The 24273-nt window shown below is 39.6% G+C and overlaps 1 protein-coding gene across 1 annotated transcript in view; it reads right to left on the reverse strand.

Annotated features, from left to right (window-relative positions):
- The window catches only part of LOC118806221 (fibrocystin-L-like), an 89019-nt gene that overhangs the window by 45689 nt on the left and 19057 nt on the right, over nucleotides 1-24273 (reverse strand). Inside the window, exons 20-39 of the mRNA XM_036567692.1 lie at nucleotides 23594-23704; nucleotides 23057-23215; nucleotides 22105-22229; nucleotides 21857-22014; nucleotides 20457-20623; nucleotides 18785-18920; nucleotides 17941-18095; nucleotides 16515-16637; nucleotides 14476-14581; nucleotides 13953-14060; nucleotides 12534-12698; nucleotides 11479-11600; nucleotides 9693-9825; nucleotides 8677-8869; nucleotides 7281-7423; nucleotides 6760-6864; nucleotides 5141-5329; nucleotides 3913-4083; nucleotides 1812-2017; nucleotides 91-1066 (exon numbers count right to left, since the gene is read on the reverse strand). Coding sequence (XP_036423585.1) covers nucleotides 91-1066; nucleotides 1812-2017; nucleotides 3913-4083; nucleotides 5141-5329; nucleotides 6760-6864; nucleotides 7281-7423; nucleotides 8677-8869; nucleotides 9693-9825; nucleotides 11479-11600; nucleotides 12534-12698; nucleotides 13953-14060; nucleotides 14476-14581; nucleotides 16515-16637; nucleotides 17941-18095; nucleotides 18785-18920; nucleotides 20457-20623; nucleotides 21857-22014; nucleotides 22105-22229; nucleotides 23057-23215; nucleotides 23594-23704 — 3751 coding nt within the window. The remainder of the gene's footprint in view (nucleotides 1-90; nucleotides 1067-1811; nucleotides 2018-3912; nucleotides 4084-5140; nucleotides 5330-6759; nucleotides 6865-7280; nucleotides 7424-8676; nucleotides 8870-9692; nucleotides 9826-11478; nucleotides 11601-12533; nucleotides 12699-13952; nucleotides 14061-14475; nucleotides 14582-16514; nucleotides 16638-17940; nucleotides 18096-18784; nucleotides 18921-20456; nucleotides 20624-21856; nucleotides 22015-22104; nucleotides 22230-23056; nucleotides 23216-23593; nucleotides 23705-24273) is intronic.

The following is a 24273-nucleotide window of genomic DNA, read 5'->3' on the forward strand; positions in this document are numbered from 1 at the left end:
ATTTTTTTCTGCATGGAATAAACTGTTATGGAATAACACAATGCGATTTGTGCATTTTGAACAGCAGCATGTGTCAATTATCCGTCGTACCTGTTGTGGGGCTGACGCTGGTGATCTTTGGCGTCTGTTCCCGAGAGTAGTTGAAGCTCAGCAGTGGGTAAATCACTCCAAACACCTGGATCTTCACCTGCACCAGCTGCTCGCTGTAGGAACGTGTCAAGCACTGCACGGTGCTGGGAGTTACCTGCAGGATGGAGCAGGGGTAGATTCCCACCATCACGCTAGTGTTTCCTGCCACAAAGCCATTCCCTGTGATCATCAGCAGGGTTCCTCCTGCAAGGCTGCCTGAGATCGGCTGCAGACTGGCCAGCGGCACACTGGTCAGTGTAGCGCTTCCAGTCGCCAGTCCTTTGTTCCTAACAACCACCTGCAGGGAATGTGGGCCTGCGGGCAGGGCGCCGACCGACACCGTGATGTTGCTGTCTGAGACGTTCGTGACCTGCAGGATGATGTTGTCAGCAAACACGGCAAGGTTCTCAAGGCTGCTACCGAAGCCGCTGCCACCTATAAAGACAGTTGTTTGGTTTCCGCTAATGGAGCTGGGATAAACAGAGGAAACCTGGGGAGCCAAAGCTGCGGAATATTCATAAGAACAGTCAGAGCTGCAGGACGAGCTGACCGCACCGACGCTTACCGAGATGGCTCCAGTGCGCGGCACAGATGGAGATGTGTCACACAAGACCTGAGTGTAGTTGCTGGATACCACAATGCATGGAACGCCGGCCACTGTGACCATCCCACCGGTCAGTCCTGAGCCAGATATGATCAGCCGTGTGCGGCCAGATGTGCTGCCTGCTGATGGTGAGATGAAGTCCACCACGGGTAGAATCACCACACGCCGACTCAGCTCGCTGGGCATGGTGAGCATTGCGGCTCCCAAGTTGTTGACCCGGACTCGGACGGGCAGCGCAACACCAACAGGTGCTCCACTGTCAGAGCTGAGGAGGCAGGTGATCTCAGTGGAGGTGCTGTTGGTCACAAGACATGAAGCATTTCCAACTGTGACCTGTAATAAGAATAAAGGCTGATCAGTAACATAATGGGATCAAAAACAGCTGAACAAAGTCAGAGACCACCCTTCGTTTAATTTCCAGTCAACACGGCCAAAGTTATCCTTTCAGACCCACAGCGCTGAGTCGTCTTCTCACAGTGGAAGGATGGACAGAAACACCTGTGGATGTTTTCAGATCTGATCAGCTTGATTTTCTCCTCTCTCTCAGAGATGAAAGCTTTAAGTGCTGTTTATCTGATGGGGCAGTTTTGGGGTCGACCAGCTCTTCCAGGTGGTTGATAGGAGCCCTATGTTCTCTGTAGCTTTTAGTCAGTTTTTAAACTTCAGTTTTGGAAACTCCTGTTTTTTTACTTATTTTTCCCTTCCTTATGCAAATGGATAATCTAATGCACTTAATGGCTGTTTTGACTGGAAATTACTGTCTGTCTTCGGCTCCTTTTAAAAGATAAAGGAACAGTTTGGCGAAAAACAGCTGCACCCCTAAAGCATCCTCATGTACCTCAAACTGTGTGGAGCTGTTCAGTCATTCTAATAGACTTGAGTTTTCCGACACTATATAACATTTATCAATAAGCATACTGTTTTAACAGTGACATAACTTTAAACATCTGGTTCCTATCACCACCACTGTGAACTATTCTGCCTCAGTAAGTTTAAAAGTAAGGTAGTGAACTTTATCACGTCTTAAGTTAACTTGTTCAGTTTTGAACTCAGCTCAGGTCTCTGGTTTTCTCCTTACCTCATTGGCGCAGGAGATGTTGCTGAAGCCAGAGCCCTGGAGGATGATGGGGTCATGCATTGTGCCCTGCGAGGGAGAGATGGAGTCGACATTGGGGCTGGCACAGGTGGAGAAACTGAAGGAGAAGCTGTCAGACGTGGTGTTAGAGCCAGAGCACTCAGGGGAGGCCACACAGTCAGACGCTGACCTGCTCACACGTGCTGAACCTACAGAGACAGTTGTAAGAGTTATCTAGATAATTTACATATCCATAGACATATCCATAGATAATTCATAATTGCTTTTGAAAAAAATCAAATTCACCCAATTTACCATACACTGAGGAGGATGGTTTGAGTGGACAAGGAGTCTCCACAGATTGTCACAGATGGGCAATTGCAGACATTAGCAGGTCTTGGGGTCATAATGTCTCCCAAACTACAAACACCACCTATATAACTACAAGTTGATTGGGTGGTTGCCAGAAAAAAAGCCTCTCGTATCAAAGACCAACAAACTCAAGCACCTACAGTTTGCCAACCGTGTCTGGAACTTTCTGTGGGACTGTGTTCTTTGGTCAGATGAGACCAAATTAGAGGTTTTTGGCAACAAACACCAGAGGTGAGTTTGGCTTAGACACAAAGATAGCCATGCAGAAAAGTACCTCATCCCCACTGTGAAGTATGGTGGTGGATCTGTGTTCACTCTCAGAAATAAAGGGACTAAACTGTCACTGGGGCAGTGCCCCTCTTGTCACTGGGGTGGGACCCTCAAAGATACATCTCAGTACCTTTAGTCTGGGAACATAACTGAACCATAATCCACTGAAATGATATGTTCTAAGCTGTACTGACTCCACACACCCCGTCTCGTCTCCAGGCTTTTATTTTACCGTTCTGTTTTAAAACATTCGGTTATGAAAAGGTACAAATACAAACTTTTCACCTGGTAAAACTTATTTAAGGAGCAAAATCGGACCTCAAAAGAACGGCTGTACCTTTGAGGGAACACTTACATTGTTTGTACCTTGATGAACGAAAAATGTACCTGAACAGAACCTTTATTTCTAACAGGTACTGTGGGGCTGTTTTTCTTCTAAAAGCCATGGATAGTTTATTCGGACACATGGCATCACAGACTCCACCAAGTACCAGCAGATAAAAAATCCAAACCTGACTGCTTCAGCCAGGAAGCTTAAACTGGGCCATAGTTTGGATTTTCCAGCAGGACAATGATCCAAAACACGCCTCAAAATCAACACAAAATTGACCACAGAATACATTTTTGACATAGCCAACCCAATCCCCTGAACTAAACCCCTTAGAAAACCTAAGAGATGAGCTGAGGAAGAGAGTCACAATGTGGATCTCTGAATCTGAAGGATCTGGAGAGGTTCTGTATGGAGGACAGCACTATAGGAGAAGAGTCAGAGCTGTTATCTTTGCGAAGGGATTAAAGGATTAAATGACGGGGTGTCATGCAAAACATGACATGGAGAAAATATTTATTTCCTGATAAGATGAGAGCTTTTTTCAATTATGTACATCAAATAAAGATTAGATTGTTGTTAATATTTTAAATGGAAGATCAAAAGCATAAGTAATAAAGGACGTTTTTACAGCCTGTTTTCTCATGTTTACAAATGTGCCAATATTTGTGGAGGATCACCCTTTAAAACCAGAGCAAACATAGCCGATTCTCCCGTTTACTACACTGTTCTTTGTTCATTATCTGATTTCTGTTGTTGCAGTTATTTAATATGTAGAGATATGATCTAAGATTTTTACTCAGTTTGTGTCACAGAGCCTTTTGAGCAAGCAAACACTTTTACCAGTCTGAACTGCGCTCTGAGTGAGCTCAACTGGAAAACACTGAACAACAAAGGGAGCCTCGTGCATCTTTTATACAGTGATAGAAAACACTGTAGCACACAGACAACACCAATTCTACACACTGGTACAGTTTACTATGCGCAGAGTGGACATGCATGCAGCGTAACTCCCCGGCGGCAGATTTAAACAAGTTTAAAGGCCTGATTCTCAGAAAGGATCGCGGTGAGACGCTCGGTTCCACAGGTATGATGTGAAATGTGAAGTGAACTGTTTGTAACCTGTGCTTGTACCTGGACTCTGAAGGGCCTGAAACCCAGCTACAGTGACTTGTAGCCCGCTGCTTCTCTCCTCCAGAGGCCTAACGTTCACCACGCCCTGCAGGCTCCTCTTGTTGGACGAATCGATGTAGCCGCTGCTGTAATAGTACAAGCCAGGAGCTGTGAATCGATAGCTGAAGAACCCTGTGGACAAAAGAAGACAAACGCACACACAGATACACACACCCACACACACATTCCAGCACAGTGAGATTCTTTTACTGCCGTGTCCTTTTGAAGTGGAGACATCGTGTCACTTAGAGAAGTTTCTGCTGTCTTTTTCTCAGCATACCTTCAGATATTTAGACAGGCCAACCAGGCCTGAGCACAGAGCACTGAGTTACTATGAGCATAATGACAATTAGGCATGTAATTACAGGTGTACAGGGGTATAAAACCATTATTTACAGTAAAGACCTCCCTAAACCTGTTTCACAGAGGAGTCATTCTACCGCTCCAGTGGCAAATGGTGTCCCCAACTTTCAATAAGAATGAAAATGAGCTCAAAATAATAATAAAACACAAAAAGCTGATGTCTGTATATTCTTTGTCCTATTTGTAAATCTACCAACAAACAAATTCTTTTTGATTGTTGTGATTTTTAGTGTTGTTGAATGCATGAAAAACAGCAGTGAGTTCACACTATTTTTATGTGAAAAAGCAATTTTGAAGCTGTTTAATCATAAAAATACATATAAATTGTCTGTTCTATGTTAAAATTAATTAATGTACTTGAATATAATTGTATATTGCTAATAAATCTTGTCTCAAGATAGATCATCTTTCTTAATGTTTCTGCTAAATTTGGCTGTTGGCAAAGTGGTGTTACTCATGAAACATTAAGTGATTTAAAATTTACTGTAAATGCAATATTTGTAATTTTCTACTTACAGTGGGGCTTTGCAAAGTGGCAGTGGACTATATTTTAGAAAAGCTCAGATTTCATTTATTCTGTCAGTGGTGTTACTATCAGTGGCGTTACTGTTTATTAATGTTTGTACTTCATTTGACACTGGTAGAGTAACTTAGAAAGGTTTATATGTTTTTTTTGGCATTGTGACCTCAGAAACACTCCAAATCATGTACCTTAACCCCTAAAGCTGCAGGTTCATTATTCAGTTATTTTTCTTAAGGCTCATTATTCAGTAACTCAGCATCCACCATGACACTTTTTTGTTGATAGTGAGAAACACAAATGTACCTGTGGCTGTTTTGGTATTTCCGCTGTTGAAGCCCACACCGTCGAAGTTAGTGCTGCTGGGACTGGCCACACTGAAGACCCTGTAGCCCAGGCCAGGAACAAAATCTGGAGCGTTCCACCTCCACACCACTGTGTCCCCTACAGACACTATGACTGTGGACGGGCTCCACGCGTACCCCTGACCGTAGCCTGAGAACACAAACAAACAAAATAAAACACATTTAAACAGTAAAACACATTTTGTTTGCATAGTCTGAGAACACAAATAAGTTAAAAACACAGTAAAACACATTTAATTAAGCACTTTTATCAATAAAAAATTTAAATTTTTAAATTAAAATGTTTGGCTGGAAAATAATAATTTTACCTTCCCTTACCCAAAATAGCCAATCAGCCAAGGTGTAGCCAATGTTTAGTGTCTGAAATGTGCTCATTTCATTCTTTAGCCTTTTCAGTGCTGGAGCTACAAAGGTAATGTAGCTAACAAGTAATCAAAGCGTATATCCCACCTATTAGCAATGTGGAAACTGTCTGCATAAATATGCTACATAAAGTCTTTAAATGATTGATTTTGAACCTAAGAATAAATTCAGTCTGGCCCCTTTTGAGCCCAATAAACCTTTGCCTTGTTCAAGCCTGGACAGAAAATCTGATTGCGATTTCAACATCCTCAGTTAGTGACACTCATACTGAATCATTTAAACCATTTACTCTGACCTGATTTGAAGTTTTGAAACCTGGGTTTTTGCAGTGCTAACTAATGTATCTTTTGAGATGATTGAAAAGTGTTCCCAAATAGTGCTGACAAATCTCAGTTTTAAAAGCTTTCATTTCCGTCATCTACATGCAAGAATAAAAACTTCAGTCGTACGCAAATGCATTTCTGCACACTTCAATGCACAATTACTATTTACTTTAGAATTTAACATTCAAACATAAAATAAATAAATAAAATGTGGCCTGTGTGAAAGTTATGACACATGGTATGTTGTTTTTTTCCAATGTGTTTGACTCAGAAAATACATAGAAATTGTGCTTTGAAATTTGCATGTCATATGTAATGTAAAATATATGTGTTCTTTTATTTTTTGTGATAAGAAACTTATTTATCATTTCATTTGGGGTATTCAAACTTTTGCACATAAATGTAACTGAAAATAAATCAGGATAACTGTATCCAGAATCGGCAGAGGTGCCATTCCGATCGGTATCCCATCTATCCTAATTTAATTGTCTCACTCATTTCTACCATCACTTTGCTAAATTTTTTTAAAAGCATATCGCTGCTGTTGGAAGAAAACCTTGTATGTCCATTTTTACTGTTTGTCAGTTTTTGACACAATTTGAAAATACCTGCTGCCCTTTACATTGTGTGTAAATTTCATGAAGAATGGATCAATAGAAACGGCCCAGAATAACTTGGAAAAAATTCTGGTTCCATTGACTTAAATTAAAAGTACAGGAGAAGGAAAAACTACTTTAAAGTTACCATTTTAGAGATACAAGGTTTTCTTCCGACAACAGCGATATGCTCTAAATAAATGCCCCCCTCAGCCAGTTTGTCTAGTTACATAAGGGAAAACAGACTTTGTTGCTGTGGACTGTTAGTGTGAACCTACTGGGGTCGATGCCTTGGTTTGTGACGATGTATGTCTGCTCATCTATCTGGGTCACACACTTCAGCTGATGGTCCCAGGCTGCAGTCACCTCACAGCGCGTCCCACCTGCGGAAAACAATCAAGCGCAAGGTAAGCTGACACTGGATCACTGCTACTGTTCACACCCTGGCTGTAATTAGGGGTGTGCAACATGACCATATTTTATCTTCATCAGGATTAATTACGTCAAAGTATGCTTTTATAAGTGTATTGTGGAGTCAGTACTTAAATCACAGTACAAAGAGAACATAATTAATTCTGTTTAATTAGATTTAGTCTGAATAAAAACCACAATGTCATTGCTTTTTAAGTCTATTTCAACTAATCAAACCTCAGAAAAATGAAATACCTGATTTATATCATAAAACATGATGTGCGATCTTTGCCACATTGCCCACCACTAGCAGTAATTACTATTCATCCTTATAAGTTACCATAACTTATATAAAAGTAAGTAAACCTGTCATGTTTTGGTAGCGTACCTAGTGTGACAGTGTTGTCTGCTAAATCAGGGCTGAATCCAGAGCCGGTGATGGTCACTGTGGTGCCGCCATACAGAGAGCCCTGCCGAGGGGAGAGGCCGCTCACTTGCAAGATGTACTCGATGGTGGCGTTCACACCAGCGCTGTGTTTGTGGTAAAGATCAAAAGTAAAAGTACAAGTAAGTAAGACCATTTTATTTCTAAAGCCCTTTTAAAACAACAGCAGTTGCCCAAAGGCTGTAAAAATATATCTCATTTTTATATAATAACTGTAAAATAATGCAACTCCAGTATCCAGTGCTACTGTTTATTTACACATGGAAGAGCACTGGAGAAAACACGTTTGTTTTGCATTATGTTCTACTTTAACGCAGCATTTTCAATGTAAATGATATTGTCTGTTACCAGTTTCAGTGAAATGTAGAATATTTGACATCTTCACATGAATTTTAGAATTTCTTAGTAGTTGGTTGTACCCCCCTTTTGCTTTCACAATAGCATGGACTCCACAAGTTTGTACAAAAGCCTCTGAGTAGCAGATCAAACTCGCCTGACAGTTATATTATAAATAATATTGTGTTATTACAATATGTGTAACATCAAGGATTTTCATTTTTTATAACTTATATTTTAACTGATATTTCCTGCATTGAAACTTAAAGAATTAACCCCATAAATCCAGGAGGAGCCCGACATCACAGCACTTTCAGACCATAACAATATGACACACTCTTAAAAAGATGGTTCTTCAAGGGTTCTTTAGAAAAGAGAATGGTTCTATTAAAAACCATATACAGAACCATTTCATGCTTTAATGGTTCTTTGCATGGTGAAATTGTTCTTCAGATTGATGGAGAATGTTTTGTATATGGTTCTATATAGCACCAAACAGGGTTCTTCTATTGTTATTGTCAGGCTTGTAACAACAGAAGAACTTTTTTGGTGCTACAAAAAAACATTTTCAAAAGGTCCTATATAGAACCATACATAACACATTCTCCATCAATCTGAAGAACCTTTCATCATGTAAAGAACTATTTAAGCATAAAATTGTTCTGAATAGAAACATTGCCTTTATTATTAAAGAACACTTGAAGAACCATCTTTTTTTAAATGTGCACAATGTCAAAAGTGAATAAATGTTTAATAGGAACAATAGTAACAAAAACAATAACAAAACAACAATGCAATAATATTTATTATTATTGTTATAGCTAGTCATATTATTATCACTACTGTTGCCATTATTACTACTACTACTACTACTACTACTACTAATAATAATAATAATAATAATAATAATAATTATTGTTATTATTATTATTATTGCACCACTGGGGACCTGCACCACTGCATTGCCCACTGCATAGTATTTACATGATTTTCAGGGCTGTACCTGATTTGGGGATAGCCCCTGTTCCCCATTCTCACACTGATGTCATAGACACCAGGGGGGAGTGAGGGTAACAGACAGGTGATGTTTTTATTAGTCCAGTTCAGCACAACACAGTCCACACCGCCAATCAGGACAGAGCTGCCGTTAGTCTGGTCCTCGAAGTTCTGTCCCTGGACGGTGAGAGTCCTGAGTCCTTTATCACACAAGAGAAAATAAACAATGTTTATTGTTCGAGAGAAAAAGAGGGGGTTCATTACTCAGCGAATCGTCTTTTATGAGCACTGTAACAACCTAAAGCCCTGCTGACTGACACTTTGAATTACAGGGTTCAGGGTTTTCTTTTCTAAGAAAAGGACAGGTTTCACAATTCAGGCTGTCCAAAGTGAGGTAATTACGACTAACACCCCTGTTCAAATGTGCAGACAGGAAAAAAAGGAAACGACAGGCTGGAATGTTTCAGAGTGCGTCACAATTATTTGCAGTCAGTGGAGAGATCTGCTGCAGACAACACGCCAGCATGAACGCTGCAGCGCACAAAGGAACACTGCCTGGGGACAAGAGTGGCAGCACGAGTGGAAACAATAGCGTCAGACACTGGATGCACCTGTTTTGGTATCTACAATCTTGAATGGGACAGCTTTGAAGTCTATGATTGGGGACAGAATCAGCTTAGACCTCCTTTAACTGTTACCTTTGTCGAGTATCATTGCCGCAGACTCTATGATCTTTAGTTGCTACAGTTACAAAGATTCTTAGAACAATAGAACCGTGACGTATAGAGTTCCTCGATGAACTGGACAACAGGTCAGACATCAATTTTACATATGAAAATCTGAAATTTTTTGGATTTCCATATGAAAAATGAATGTATGTCTGCTAAAATCAGCCCAATGTTTAGTTTCCTGGATTAGGTTAATCCTAAGTATTGAACAAAACTGTGTTTGAAGTTTGCATAAAGAAATGTCACAGCTATGAATAACCCTGTTTACTGTGTTCAGTGTTTTGATGTGGCTTACCAAACACTGTTGTTGTTTGTGGGCTCACGCCAGTAATGACAGCTGTCAGGGCGGCATCATACGTGAAGGAGTCATTCGCCGTGGCCTCCATTCCTCCACTTTTCAGGGTTACTGCCTTTGCTCCTGCTGATCCCTGAGGCACAAACCAGCACTGAAAAACTCAGCTTTATATTATAAGTCTCATTTTCGATCTTCACAAATTGTAAAATGTTAATTGTTTACTAAACTTGTTCATGAAAAATTACCACACTTTAATTTATTCTTGTTACACTATTAAAAAGGAATTCTATAATTTTTTGGTTAAGACACAAAGTAATGTAGAATGGTTTGGTGTGAAATGCCTTGAGTCAGAATTGTTAATAGTGGTGCTGATAGGAACCAAACGTCTGAAGAGTTTAATGCCTCTAAACGCTCCCTGACAACAAATTACCACAAGAAATGGTTATGAATTCACTGCCTGATGTCTGAAACATTATTTTATGATAGTTTTGAGAAGACTATGAGAGTGTACTGAGGTATTTAGTGGGTTTTTGTAATATTTTACTATTATCAACAAAACACATTAGGTTCACTGGTGGTTTTGGGTAGTAAATAAATATTTCTGTTGTACATTCTAAAAACGATGGTTCTTCAAGGGTTCTTTAAAGAAAATGGTTCTACATAGAACCATAAGCACTCAAAGAACCATCTGCATGATTAAATGGTTCTTTGCATCACGAAAAGTTTCTTCAGATTAATGGAAAATGTGCTGTAGATCTAAAACTCTTTTGCTAAGAGTGTAGTCATGGTGACCCCTGGTTCCTATCACCACCACTGTAAAAATAGTTGGTAAGGTTTTCTACAATTAACTATTTCGTATCAAACCACTCTGAATGACTTTGCTTACATTTTAACGAATAATTATGCACACATTTTGAAAAGGAAAGGTGGAATTCCCCTTTAAAAGTAAAGGTGGCAATAAAATTTACAGGTTCTTGAGCGATGCCATGGAAAAAGCACTTTTGGTTCCCTAAAGAACCATGTCTGAAAAAAGAGATTTGTGAGTGTGAAGAACCTTTTACAAGTTTAAAGAACCTTCCCATAATGGAAAGGCTTCTATAACCATCATTTTACAATGAGGTTATTTTTTTTAACTTTGTTGTCTCGTGGTTCTCTAAACTATGATCCACTGAAAATTGTTTTAGTGAACCAAAAGTGGTTTTTCTATGGCACTGCGTGAAAACGTTTAAGACTTTGAGAGTGTACATTTAACATATTCACTAAAGTAACCAATAATAAAATCTTAGTCAAAGCTATTTTTATTAACAATTCGAGTAAACTAGGTTTGCACAATGATATTAGACTCATATCATCGGCAGATGTTTGCTTTAGGAAATGGTGAACATCAAACAGATATTTGGATTTGACTGATGTTCAAACTGATATGATTGATGATATATTTATTGAACTCTGGAAGAGCAGAATGTCTAGGTGATGCTGAGTTACCGCATCAAAATATCTGCATTTCTTCATTTTACTGCATTTATAACCATCCAGAAACTTTATATTTCTCCATGTAGATGCAGTCCCAACATGACAAGCATTATTCTATAAACATTATTGAATAAGTTGTTCACTCAGTTCATTTAACACTGTAGAATTTACTGTGTAAAAATCAGCACTAATATTTAGGCCCTGTCGAGGTTTGTGACTCTGATCCATCTAGTTTATTATAAATACAGTAAAATCCATAAGAAGCACATTGTATATTTAGTAAACATAGAGCAGAGCAGACTCAGTGACTTACAGCAGGCACTCTGCAGCTGAGCTGGTTTACATCCACATAAATAACGTCACAGGACGCGTTCCCGACGGTGGCCACGGTGTCGTAACCAAAACCATAACCAGAGACGGTAATGATCGTCCCCCCTACGGAGAAAGAGAGTGCAGGAAGCCATGTTAGCTCTATGATAAGCTTATGCTGCAGTGCTGCATAGCAGAATGATTATATAAGGCTGTTAGACCATCACTGGCTGTATATGTCAAACAAACAAAACATTTCAGAACAAAATGGTGTGTTTTGGGCAAAATGACTCAAATGCATGTTTACTGTTTACTCAGGGAAGATTTAGTGATTCTGGGGGTCTACACAGTTAAAAAAGATGGTTCTTCGAGGGTTCTTTAATAAAAAAAAGGTTCTACATAAACCATGAACATTTAAATAATCCTTTGCATGATTAAAGGGTTCTTTGCACCATGAAACGGTTCTTCAGATTGATGGAGAATGTGCTGTAGATGGTTCTATATAGATACATTGTATCTGTATGTCAAACTATGATTATAATTTTCTCTTCAACCTTTGAACTATGTACTAACGATACTCATGATATGTTCATATATTCAATATATTTTATATTTAATTAGTCATATTTGTATTACTGTATTTGTATTATAGGGATTCAATTTATTGTGACATAACTTATTATTATATATCGATCAAAACAGTTGGTCTTTTCCATGGACTTCAAAGTTTTCCTCTCCAGTATCAATGGGAGTCATAGTCATAGTGCTGTGTCACTGTGACATATCGCTGTTGTTGGAAGAAAACTTTGTATCTCCAAAATGATAACTTTATAGGAGAAGGAAAAAACCTACTTTACTTTACTTCTAATGTAAGTCAATGGAGCCAGAGTTTTTTCTCAGTCATTTTGGGCTGTTTCTTTTAGTCCATTCATCATGGAATTTACAGACAATGTAAAGGGCAACAGGTATTTTCAAATGATGTCAGAAACTAAAAAACATCAAAAATGGAGATATGAGGTTTTCTTCTGACAACAGCGATGCATAGCATGTGCAATTTACCAGTGATGCTGCCTGCAGTGGGCTTTATGGAGGTCACTCCCATCTGGTAGGTGAAGTTGAAGGGGTTGCCACCTGAATACCGAGCATAGCCCAGCGCAGGGAAACCCACAGAGACTGGATACAGTCCAGCGCTCGCAGGGCCAACACTACAGGTCAGTGATGTACCTTAAACACAAACACACAAAACGCATTTTTTTAAACTTGCAAAATCTATAACAACAGGAGCAGAACCCCTGCAGGCTGATTTTAGGTGCTGATTGGTAGGGATGCACCGAAACCGAAACAAAAATTTATGGCCAAAAATGGTTGAAAGTGACAATTATGGCTTTCGGTTGGAGAGAAAAAAAGAGAGAAAAATTTGGCCAAAAAAAAAACAAAACATTACACAGATCTATAATGAAATGTCAAAATCTAACACTTAACATTTGATTGATAATGAACAGCACAGACACGTTCAAACAGTTTGAGCAGTTCTCAGCAGGAGATCAACAGTGAAACTGACCAAACATGTTCCAACGTGTTCTAAACGATCTTTACCTTACGTAGCTTTCAGTGTTAGCTGATTTACTGAACTTCTTCAATGTAAATCACCTAAATAATACTGACTTTCTCAATATCTTATAATAATAAACCTTTTCACCTCTCATTTTGGAAGTTGTTACTGTAAACATGTGAGTTTGTTAACTCCTGCTGGTGTGGGTTCATGTCTGTTTCTTTTTAAAATGACAAACATTAAAGAGACTTGCATGCTAATAGCGCCAGACCGCCAGACGGGAGATCCAAAGTGACGTCCAAGTGTTTTCCATTTAAAAAATGAGGCATTTTCCATCATTATAACGGAAACACTCTGGGATTTAGCTTCAGATCTTTTCGAGAAATCATCTGAAGTGGCAAATTATATAGAAAAGAACCCTTTCCTTCAGTTTTGGGTTTCATTTTGGTGTATCACTATTCTTATTAGCATTTGTACATAATGGGCCTATTAAATATAGCCATTTTAATTAACTGTCAAAGTCAAATGTATTACCCATTTTTATGTGGGGGGTATTTAATCTGTAGGTTAATACTGGTAAACTACTGGTAGGTAAGATGGCAGATCACATTAGGTCATCATGTTGTTTCAGACATAACAACAGCAAGTGACCAACTGTAATTTTGTAATAATTAAAGTAATTTTTGTTACACAGATCCTTGATACGCCACTGTTTATGTGTAAATCAGGTAAACACTAATTTATACAGAGACCTCTTATCTTGTGCTAACTGGTCATAAACATTATAGACCACAAGTTTATAGATAATATTGTTCAACTGATTATGTTGAATTAAAGGCTGAATTAAATGTATTTCATTTTCCACAGAAACACGAATGAAAATTGTAGCACATCTTGGTAGCTACTAGAAGTTTACTAGGACTTACTGGTAACCTGGAGGACCGAGCACTGGACGTCCCCAATCCGCACTGAGGCATTTCCATCAACAAATCCAGATCCAGAGATGGTCAGAACGGTTCCCAGAGCACTGGCCCCTAAAAGACATTGTCCAGTTAATGTAGTTAGTATAAGCAGCAGCACTTCAGTATCGGCATCCCTACTTGCACTGTGAAAAGGGGAATATGTTTCTAAGACTCAGAATTCTGCACTATATTCAAGGTTTTACTTACATACTGCATGTTTGTTTACTGAAATATAAATATTACATTCTTTCAACTTAATATTTTAGATGGTGCTTTAAAAATACCCACGTAATTCACATAAATTCTTTTCTTCTACATTATGTTGTTTACATTTTTCACCTGAAGGCCCACAGCAGGCTGACGATGGGACAGTAGCAGAGTTTTTTGACACTATCCTCCAAACTCAAGCCATGTTTTGTGATATGATGTGATTTGTTTGTGATATTATGGCTCAGTGAAAGTGCATAAAGAAGTTCATGTGTTCTACCTTGCGATGGAGATATCCCGGTCACGGTCGGGGTCTTAGCCTCACTCCAGGTGAAGCCACAGTCACCTGAGCACTTAGATGGAATGCCGTTGATAAGAACTTCCACCTGAAAAGACATTATAATCTCATATTTGTGTAGGTCTTTGCTGCAGACTTATTATTATTACTACTATTATTATTGTAGCATCCTGCTGCACACGGCTGTGAGTGAAAAGGGACGTCTATGTTGTTAATGTCGCTGTTTATTAGTTTAAAGGCATGTGTATGTGTTATTCTGTGTCGGGGGGGAGGTGGGTGTTTTGTGTTAGAGGTTTGGGGTGGAAGCTTGTAGCTAATAGTGACCTTCCTCATGAGTTCAGTGCTTTGTACGCGCCTTTCTGATGATGTTTCAGTAAAAGATGACTACTTGCAGTAGAATCATGGCCTCCCCTACATCAGAGCCTCATTATTATTATTTTATATTTTCAGAGCAGACTTCTGTTATGCGTTTACTTCCACTTTCATCATTAAAAACATTTGGATTTTGTTGAAATTCAAATGATAAGTTTTAAGGCAATCAGGTAACCTTTTAAAGTTACCAGACACTTCAGCACTGCTGTGTCTGATCCACTCAGACCAGCACAACACACTCTAACACACCACCACCACATCAGTGTTACTGTAGTGCTGAGAATGATCCACCACCCAAATAATACCTGCTAAGTGGGGGTCCTGGGGGGGTCCTGACCACTGACGAACAGGGTAACAAAGTTTGCAAAGAAACAGACTACAGTCTGTAACTGTAGAACTACAAAGTGCGCCTATATGGTCAGTGGAGCTGATAAAAGGGACAGTGAGTGCAGATACAACGAGGTGGTTTTAACGAAGTGGCCAATCGGTCACACATTTATTGTTAATCTGCCTAAACAAATCCATAATCTCTTGCTGATCTGAATTCTGTTCAGAAAAAACACGGCAATAAAGGAAGCCTTGTGCATCTTTAACACAGTTATAGAAAACATGGTAGAACACAGAAAGCTATGATTCTGGTACTGTTGCCAACGGCGACATGCAGGTGATGTAACAGCTCTGACGGCAGATTTAACCGAGCACCTTTCCTGGTTCTAGACGCTTTGGGTTCATGTTGTTACAACAACAAATCTTTTTTTTCCAGTGTTATTATCCATGTAGTAGTAGTGTTTAGAAGACTTAGTGTGTCATAAGTTAACAATCACTGCAAGCAGACTAATGCGTCAGTTTTGACAAGCAAAGTGACGTTTAATGGTTCACTCAAGCTCTAATCCTCAACACACAATACAAATGAACTCATTATACTGTCTGTCTGAAGACAGTCTATAATTAAACATCCTGCCCGGTCTCAGATAATGTGATGTCACGGCAACAAAGCTGAAACAGGTGCCAAAAGAATATAAATACATGCTGGGTTAGCATCTCATTGCTGAGTTACAGGAGCAGCAAATAGTAGCGCTGTAGTCAAGATTACTAAAACAGAGACGGAGACCAGATTAAGAACTTTTCATAAGGGGAAAAACTAAAATTTGTCTGCGGTTCAATGTACATTCATTATCATTCATTATACATGATATATATTAAGAAATAATAGTATATTTTATCATTTATTTAGTAAAATATGACATTAAATAATATCTGGCCTAAAACTTTGATTAATCATGATTATTTTATAGTCTTAGTCCAACTTTGCACCTTAACTTTGGGTTGTAAATGATGTTGAGGCTCTTCTCTGGTTCTGAAAACCAAACAACATACATTCATTTTTATTCTTAAATGAAAACATAGTAATAATTATATTCCAATCTGTCCTCTGGAGATGTTTGAATCTTGGAGCCAATGAGCATCTACAAACAAATAATACCCAGTTAAGCCATCATGGAAAGATCAATTAGGTCCTCAACCAGCAGAACAGATTTTATGTAAACATGCAGAGAAAGGAGTGTTTTATTCTGTTTGTCCAGCCCCCCATCACCCAAAACAGGGACCAGACTCGAGTACAACACAAGCAGAAAGTCAAACAAGTGCACCTGTGTCTTGTTTGTTGGGACGCGCAGGAAGTCTCCCATAATCCTTTGCTTGAAGAGCCCTCCCTGCTCCTTCACCTGTGCCGTCACTGAGGGGTTCACGCCGACTACAGAGGAGTCGTTGATCTAGTAAAGAACAAAAAAAACAAATTACTCAATTTATATTTAACATGCAGGAGAAACCGGCTTCACTGCAATAAGCAAATTAGTTAATTTAACCCTTTAGATTTATTTGTAGTTCATAACTTAAATATCAAATCAAACCCAATTTTCCTCACTTTTTTCATGTAGTACACAAAAACACTGATAACGTTTCAAAGCATTCCATTCATTCCCCAGTTCTTACCATCCTGATATGGAAACTAAGCTGCTGCTGGAAACTAAGTTTGCTACTGTGACGTCATGGAAACCAACATATGCACACACATCTCCCGATTCAGGCTACAGTAGTTTGGCCCCACACTTTCCCACTGAGGTTATAAGGAGGCCTTTCTGAATGAGGCACAGTGCAGGGCAGCCAATCAGAACAGACAAAACAGCCTGTGTAATTCAAAGGGATAAAGAGAGGCTAGAAAAATGATGGTGTAAATATGAATTATAACATTTTTGGTAAAGAAACACGAATGTCGTAAGTTCCACATGCAGACGCAAACAAGATAGGTTTGCTGTGTAAAGTTTGCCTCTTTAGTTTTGGCTAGAGCTACAATGCAGAATGTAAACTGGGTGCGTTTTCATGTTTGAGTTATGTTTGTTTATCTGAGCTTGAGACGTTTCTGTTGTCAGTTGGGGGCAAGTAGCAACAAAGTGATAACGCTGATGGATTTTTTCTGATGAACTCTTGAGCTACTTATTAATCTAATGAAAATGTAGCTAATTTCAGCTGTACAGTAATTACTATGATAACTGGTGGATTCAAAGCTGGTGTGTGTTCTCAGGTGTGTTTTTGTATGTCGTGTTTTTTTTATTTATATGCACACTTTTTCTGATATTTGTAAATGTATTATTTTTATTTTTTGCAACGTGGTGAAGCCAAAGACATATCCAGGTATTCTATTCTATTCTATTCTATTCTATTCTATTCTATTCTATTCAGCCAATTTGGCCCCTTTAGACTTGTAAGTTAGTATAAAGATTAATACATATATTTGTTCTTCAAAAACAGACAATTGAATTGTTAATTGCAATGTCTTAATTATGTCAATTATACATCAGATAAAATGTCTTGATTGTGACAGGCCATGTTAGCGTGTTCGTTAAAACATAGACTTCAGCACTATATATTGCCAAAGATCTCTATTAACTACATAAATCCAGCACCAAATAATGTAAATTGATTTGATTTTTTATACTTATTAAGAACTTTAAGTTGTAAAGTATAATTTCAGACTGATGAAGACTTTTTGAGGACCCACAGTCCCCCTGATTTCACCTGCAGTAGGGGCTGGTTGCCTGGCACGCTGAGCCACTCAATATTCCAGGAGTAGCCTTTGCAGTCTCCTGTCCTCGTCACGCTCAGCTGGCCCAGATCTGGAATGCCTTGCAGGGCATACTGCAGGTCTTTGGCACTGATGTCCACAGCTAGACCTACAACACAGACACAGACGCACTCCTTTCATCTCCACTGTCTTCACTGTTTAAATCTCTGGCTTCACAAAGATTCGATTCAATTATGATTCTTTAGGAAATGATTCGATGCATCATAAAAGCTCACAAGCTTGACATCATAATGATAGAAGAACCCTTTTTTGATGCTATATAGAACCCTTTTCAATAAGGTTCTATATAGAACCATATGCAACACATTCTCCATCAATCTGAAGAACCATTTAATGATGCAAAGAAACCACGCAAAGGGTTCTTTAAATGCTCATGGTTCTATATAGACCCATTTTGTTTATTAAAGAACTCTTGAAGAACTATCTAGAGCGGGTGATGAGACTAATACAGTTGAGTTCAGCTGTGAAGCTTTTTTAAAGGTTCGTGCAAACAGTCAGGTCAGGGTTGCCAGATTGGGCATGAGCACTCGGAATAGTATTTTACATTACTTGCTATGACAATAATTGCTTACCAATTACATTTTAGTGTTTCAACTTTCATAATAATTAACAACAACAATAACTGTAATAATAAAAAATCATAATATTTTTACAAAAAAATCTTTTTTTTCAATATTAGAAAAGGAAAATATCAACAGTTGCAGCCCTAATATTGTGACCCCTACAATAAGCAACAGATCACAACTCCCTGAGGGAAAACATGGGCAGTTTGCTGACCTTCCACATGCTGGCCGAAGCTCTCCACGCTGAAGGTGCCACTGAGAGGAGGGCTGGCTCTCTGTGTGCGCGTCACACTGACGGTGGCGTTGTCCTGGACCAGCACCACTGTGTCCTTAGTAAAAATGCCTGACCTCTATAGGACAGAAAAAAAAGAAAATAGTTAATTTATATACATTTTCTTCTAAAATAGCTTGTTCTAAGTTTTTCTCAAAGCCCGCAATTTGCAAAACGGTAGGTCACTTCTAGTCTTCATAACTTCAGAACAGTTTAATCTACAGACATGATACACATAACAGACCATTCAGCAGACCCGCCCCTAACTAGCTCACATGACATCATCGGGCTGTGACATCAGCATCGGTGAGTAATTCAACTGGGAAAATCACCCAAAGTCTTGGTATCATTGCTCTGCTTTTTGGCCTTCATATCCCAACAAAGGGTTAAAACGGTGGCATGATTTACACATCAGATCACTCATCAGACTCTGCCTCACCATCCAGAGTGATTTTATCCAACTGTGACCGTCCATCAGCCAGAGACCCAGCTCCAAAATCACCCAAACCCACTCGCTACTGTTATATTACATCTCTTCTTTTGGGCTTCATATTATAAACAAAGGGTTAAAAATAACAACACAGATCAGAACACTCAGAGGAACCTGCCATCACTAGCCAGAGTGAGAGAAACCAGCTCTAACATCACACAACCTAGAAATACAGCGCAAACACACAGCCGGATCACTGTACAACCTGCTATTAGCTCCCTGCTTTAGCCTTCATATGGCACCAAAAAGGGTTAGGATGTGTTTATGTATTGACTGTGTTTTATTGTGTTGGGCTGTGGGTTAGATAGTGTGTGTGTTTAGTGTCTACCACAGAGTGAACTGCTATGGCTAGAAGTGACCTTCCCTGCTGCTGTTGCTGTCATTCAGTGGCCTTTTCTGCTTTGCCCAATTAAAGAGCATTTCCTTCAGCAGAAATAACGGCTCAGGCTCTTCTTCAACCCTGACACCACAATAGTTATAAGAGGAATGCCCTTTTGTTGGTATTGATTAGGTTTGCCCAATTTGTCTATCAAAATGAGCTCCAGTGTCAATTTTGTAGTCTCTAAATGTCTAGTTTTTGTGTTTTTGGTATCTTTTTTGCAGCGTTCCTGTAAGTTTTCTCTTAAAAATGGATGCAAAAATGCAAAAATGTGTAATCTTATAGATTTTACAGAAAAAGTTTGGGCACCCTGGCCACATACCTTCTGCCCTTCCACAAATATCTATCTCAAAAACCTATCTATCACAAAAATATATCATAGCTTGCAAACACTTTTAGTAGCTGGCCAGGAGTCTTTCTTTTAGAAATTTTCACCCAATCAGAATGCTTCTAGTTCTGAAATATATTTGGGCCAGAGGTGCCAAAGTATTTACTATATCCAGCTGGCAAGACGGTGTGAGGCAATAGTTCTCTTTCCAGAAATGTGGTGCATCACCTTACAGATGCGTAATAGTACAGGCCTTACTAGCATATCTAGAATGTGATGCTGGAATGCTTGATATGAATCTATTGATGTTTTGGAAACATCTGACTATTAAGTGTCTGGTCGTGACGTGACGTCTGATGCCACTGATATTCACCTCACAGCTCTGTCAGTTTATCAAGTTACTTTTATTCACACTTACCTGCAAGAAGCCAACATCCATTAGAGGGAAACCAAAGGCACAGTTATACGGAGAGGCTGTGATCTCATAACTGATACGTGACGCGTTCCTCATCTTCTGCACAGAGATCCGCTGAAGGAAAATACCAGAATCGGCCAGAGCAGGAGGCCTTCTCCTCTGGACAGCACCTAAAATATGGGAAAGGAGGACAAACATAAATAACCCTACAAATCTATAGTTCTGCCTCATTCAAAACGCAGTGCAGGCTGAAATATTCCTTATAACTTCAGCGTGAAAGGGTGGAGCTAAACTGCTGTAGACAGAATAGATGGATATACACCGGTCAGGCATAACATTATGACTTTGTTTCTACACTCATTGTCCATTTTATCAGCTCCACTTACAATATAGGTGCACTTTGTAGTTCTACAGTTACAGACTGTAGTCCATCTGTTTCTCTGATACTTTGTTAGCCCCCTTTTACCCTGCTCTTCAGTGGTCAGGACCCCCATGGACCCTCACAGAGCAGGTACTATTTGGGTGGTGGATCATTCTCAGCACTGCAGTAACACTGACGTGGTGGTGGTGTGTTAGTGTGTGTTGTGTTAGTGTGTGTTGTGTCTGAGTGGATCAGACACAGCAGTGCTGCTGGAGTTTTTAAACACTGTGTCCACTCACTGTCCACTCTATTAGACACTCCTTCCTTGTCAGTCCACCTTGTAGATGTAAAGTCAGAGACGATAGCTCATCTGCTGCTGCACAGTTTGTGTTGGTCATCCTCTAGTCCTTCATCAGTGGTCACAGGACGCAGCCCACAGGACACTGTTGGCTGGATATTTTTGGTTGGTGGACTATTCTCAGTCCAGCAGTGACACTAAGGTGTTTAAAAACTCCAGCAGCACTGCTGTGTCTGATCCACTCAGACCAGCGCAACACACACTAACACACCACCACCACGTCAGTGTTACTGCAGTGCTGAGAATGATCCACCACCCAAATAGTACCTGCTCTGTGAGGGTCCATGGGGGTCCTGACCACTGAAGAACAGGGTAAAAGGGGGCTAACAAAGTATCAGAGAAACAGATGGACTACAGTCTGTAACTGTAGAACTACAAAGTGCACCTATACAGTAAGTGGAGCTGATAAAATGGACAATGAGCGCAGAAACAAGGAGTTGGTCATAATGTTGTTATGCCTGATCGGTGTATATGTAAATGTGCTGTTTTTTGTGAGATCATTCAAATAGTGAACTTCCATATATGGACTGTATGAACTGGGGAGTGCAAAGTATATTTTGGCACTTGAACAATGTTTACATACTACATGAAACTCTTATTTTGAAAACAGTGAGGACAATTTGTTTTTCCATGATACGGGTCCTTTATAATAATTGCAATGAAATGAAAAGCTTTTTCATGCACCATTGAGGTCAATCATGGTGGCCGCTCTCCCGAGCTGAACCGTGTCTATGTAGTAATCTCCTGTGTCTCTGTACAGATGCAGTTCCAGGAGTTGGTAGTTGGTGCCGGGGAAGCTTGTCTGCAGACCAGCTAAAAGATCCACACACGTGTATTTCCACCTGCAAACAAAATACAATGCAGTGGTCACTGTATTACTATTCATTTCAGCTCTGTGGAGAACTAGACTTTCAAATTGTGTTCAAACTTACACATCCCCAGACCCGAACACTGGAGAGATTACTGTGGTCAGAGTATAGGTACTTCCTGCGCTGTTCTGGTAGGTAAACACCACTTCCAGTCCTTTCTGTAGATAGCCTTTATAGGCCAAGCAGAGCTAGGACACAAAAAATAATGTAAAAAATTAATTTAAATATGCTTTTAGATATGCAGTGGCCCCAAAACGTACCTGGACACTCTAAACAGTGGTAAACTTTTGTTACGGTAACTTTTGTTTTAGCAACATCAAACTGATACATGTCCTGGATTTCCAGGGTCAGGGGGCCTGTCTTGGAATGAAATACTGGTCTGAAACTCACCATCATCTTCTGAAAGACCTTTTTAAAAGGTCTGTTTAAAGTGGGTGTCATCTTTATTGACATTTTTTCGTAACACAGTGAGTGTAATACATGTACAGCAAAAAATCAATAATTGTGTATTAAAATCTACAAAAACATCATTTAGAAAATCAACAAAACATATAATTTGACCAGGGGGCCCAAGCTTTTGCATCACTTATGTGACGTCACTCGTTTTAGGTAATAATGACAACATGATATCATCGGTGGGAGTTTTATGGAAAATTTATTCTCTGAAAGTATGAGTGCAAAAATACGTACATAAAAGTAAAGTATTTTTTCCTCGGTTTAACTTTTGACAGAGATCAATCTAAACATGTTATTAGAAGAATTATTATCTCTGTACGTACATCTGCTCAGGCTTCATGGAGCATCCCTGATGATGTGTCCAGGAACATCAGCAGATGTACCTACAGATTTACTATCATTACAGACAATAATAATATGAATACCATAACTTCTGGTAATTTTTCCTGCTTCTATTATTAGGTCACTAACTACTAGTTTATGGCCCAGGTGGGGCTGGACCCAAGTGCTGGTTGCGCCATTCAAGTACATTCTTTTGAAATGATCTCAGGATACTTACTGTTCCATACTGCTGAAGAGGCACAGGGCCATAGGCTGCTCCAGACAGGGTGACATCATCTGACCTAAACAGAACGGTTGGGTTCATCAGGGACCACTGGCCGCAGAATGGCTCGTTGTTATTGACGATCGTCCCCCTGGTGCTCAGATCACCTGAGAACTGAGGATGCCAAACATTTGAATCCTTTCACTGCTTCAGCATAAGATCACAGCTCCTTGTTAGCTTTATTAGAGTCTGCAACGGTTATAAAACTAAAGTTAGAACCTTTTCAGTGTCATGTAGAACAGGGTTCCCAATGCCAGCCCTGGTGTCCCAAAACAATGCTCATCAAACACACCAACAAAATGTTAACTAATTAACAAGTGCCTCGTTGGCTCAGGTGTGTAGAGTAGGGAAAATACAAAAACATACAGGCCAAAGGGGTCACCAGAACTGAGAGTGGGAGCCCCTGATGTGGGACACCTTTAGGGACGTTCTAAATACAGTGCTCCTTTTGGACCTTCCGCATTAAACTACTAAAAAAAAAACAGCCCTTACCCCTGTGTTAGCACTCTCATAGTCTCTAAAGTACTTGACTTGAGAATTCTCCACACTGAGAAGCTCCTGAGGACATTTGGCAGACAGCATTTCACCCAGCGCAGACAGAACCTGCAGTTAAAAACAGTGTCATTGATGTGAAGCACCACACCTATCAAGCACCGAAAGCTAGTGCTAATGGTGCCCCCTTGTGGAGCATTTTGAACCTGCTAGATGTGAGTGAGTGAGTTACAGATCAAGTCAGTGAGATGCATGATTTACATATGAACACACAGTCCAGTGCAAAAGTCTTAAAATGACCCAAATCCTACATATTTCGTGTCTTAGGCTACGTTCACATTACAAGCCTCATTGCTGAAATCTAAACTCTCTGACAGGACGGTTCACACTTGTGTAGGTAAGTGACCTAAATCTGTCATTAATGTAATGAACCAGCGTCCTGAAATGACCCGCATGAGCACATCCTACTCAGTAACGTCACGTGAATGAATCACGTTCATCATCAGCACAAACTAACGAGCAGAACGAGCTTCGCTGAGAAGATCATTAACTCTAAACAGCTCTCAGCTTCTTTATTAGAGCGAGACGAAGGAGAAAAAGGTGAGATGAGCTGCTTTTCCACCGTTTACAGGCTTTAACTTCTGTTCGCGCTGCTGCCATGGTAACGCTGAATGATGGCG

Source organism: Colossoma macropomum, unplaced genomic scaffold (genome assembly GCF_904425465.1).
Source record: "Colossoma macropomum unplaced genomic scaffold, Colossoma_macropomum, whole genome shotgun sequence".
Lineage (NCBI taxonomy): Eukaryota > Metazoa > Chordata > Actinopteri > Characiformes > Serrasalmidae > Colossoma > Colossoma macropomum.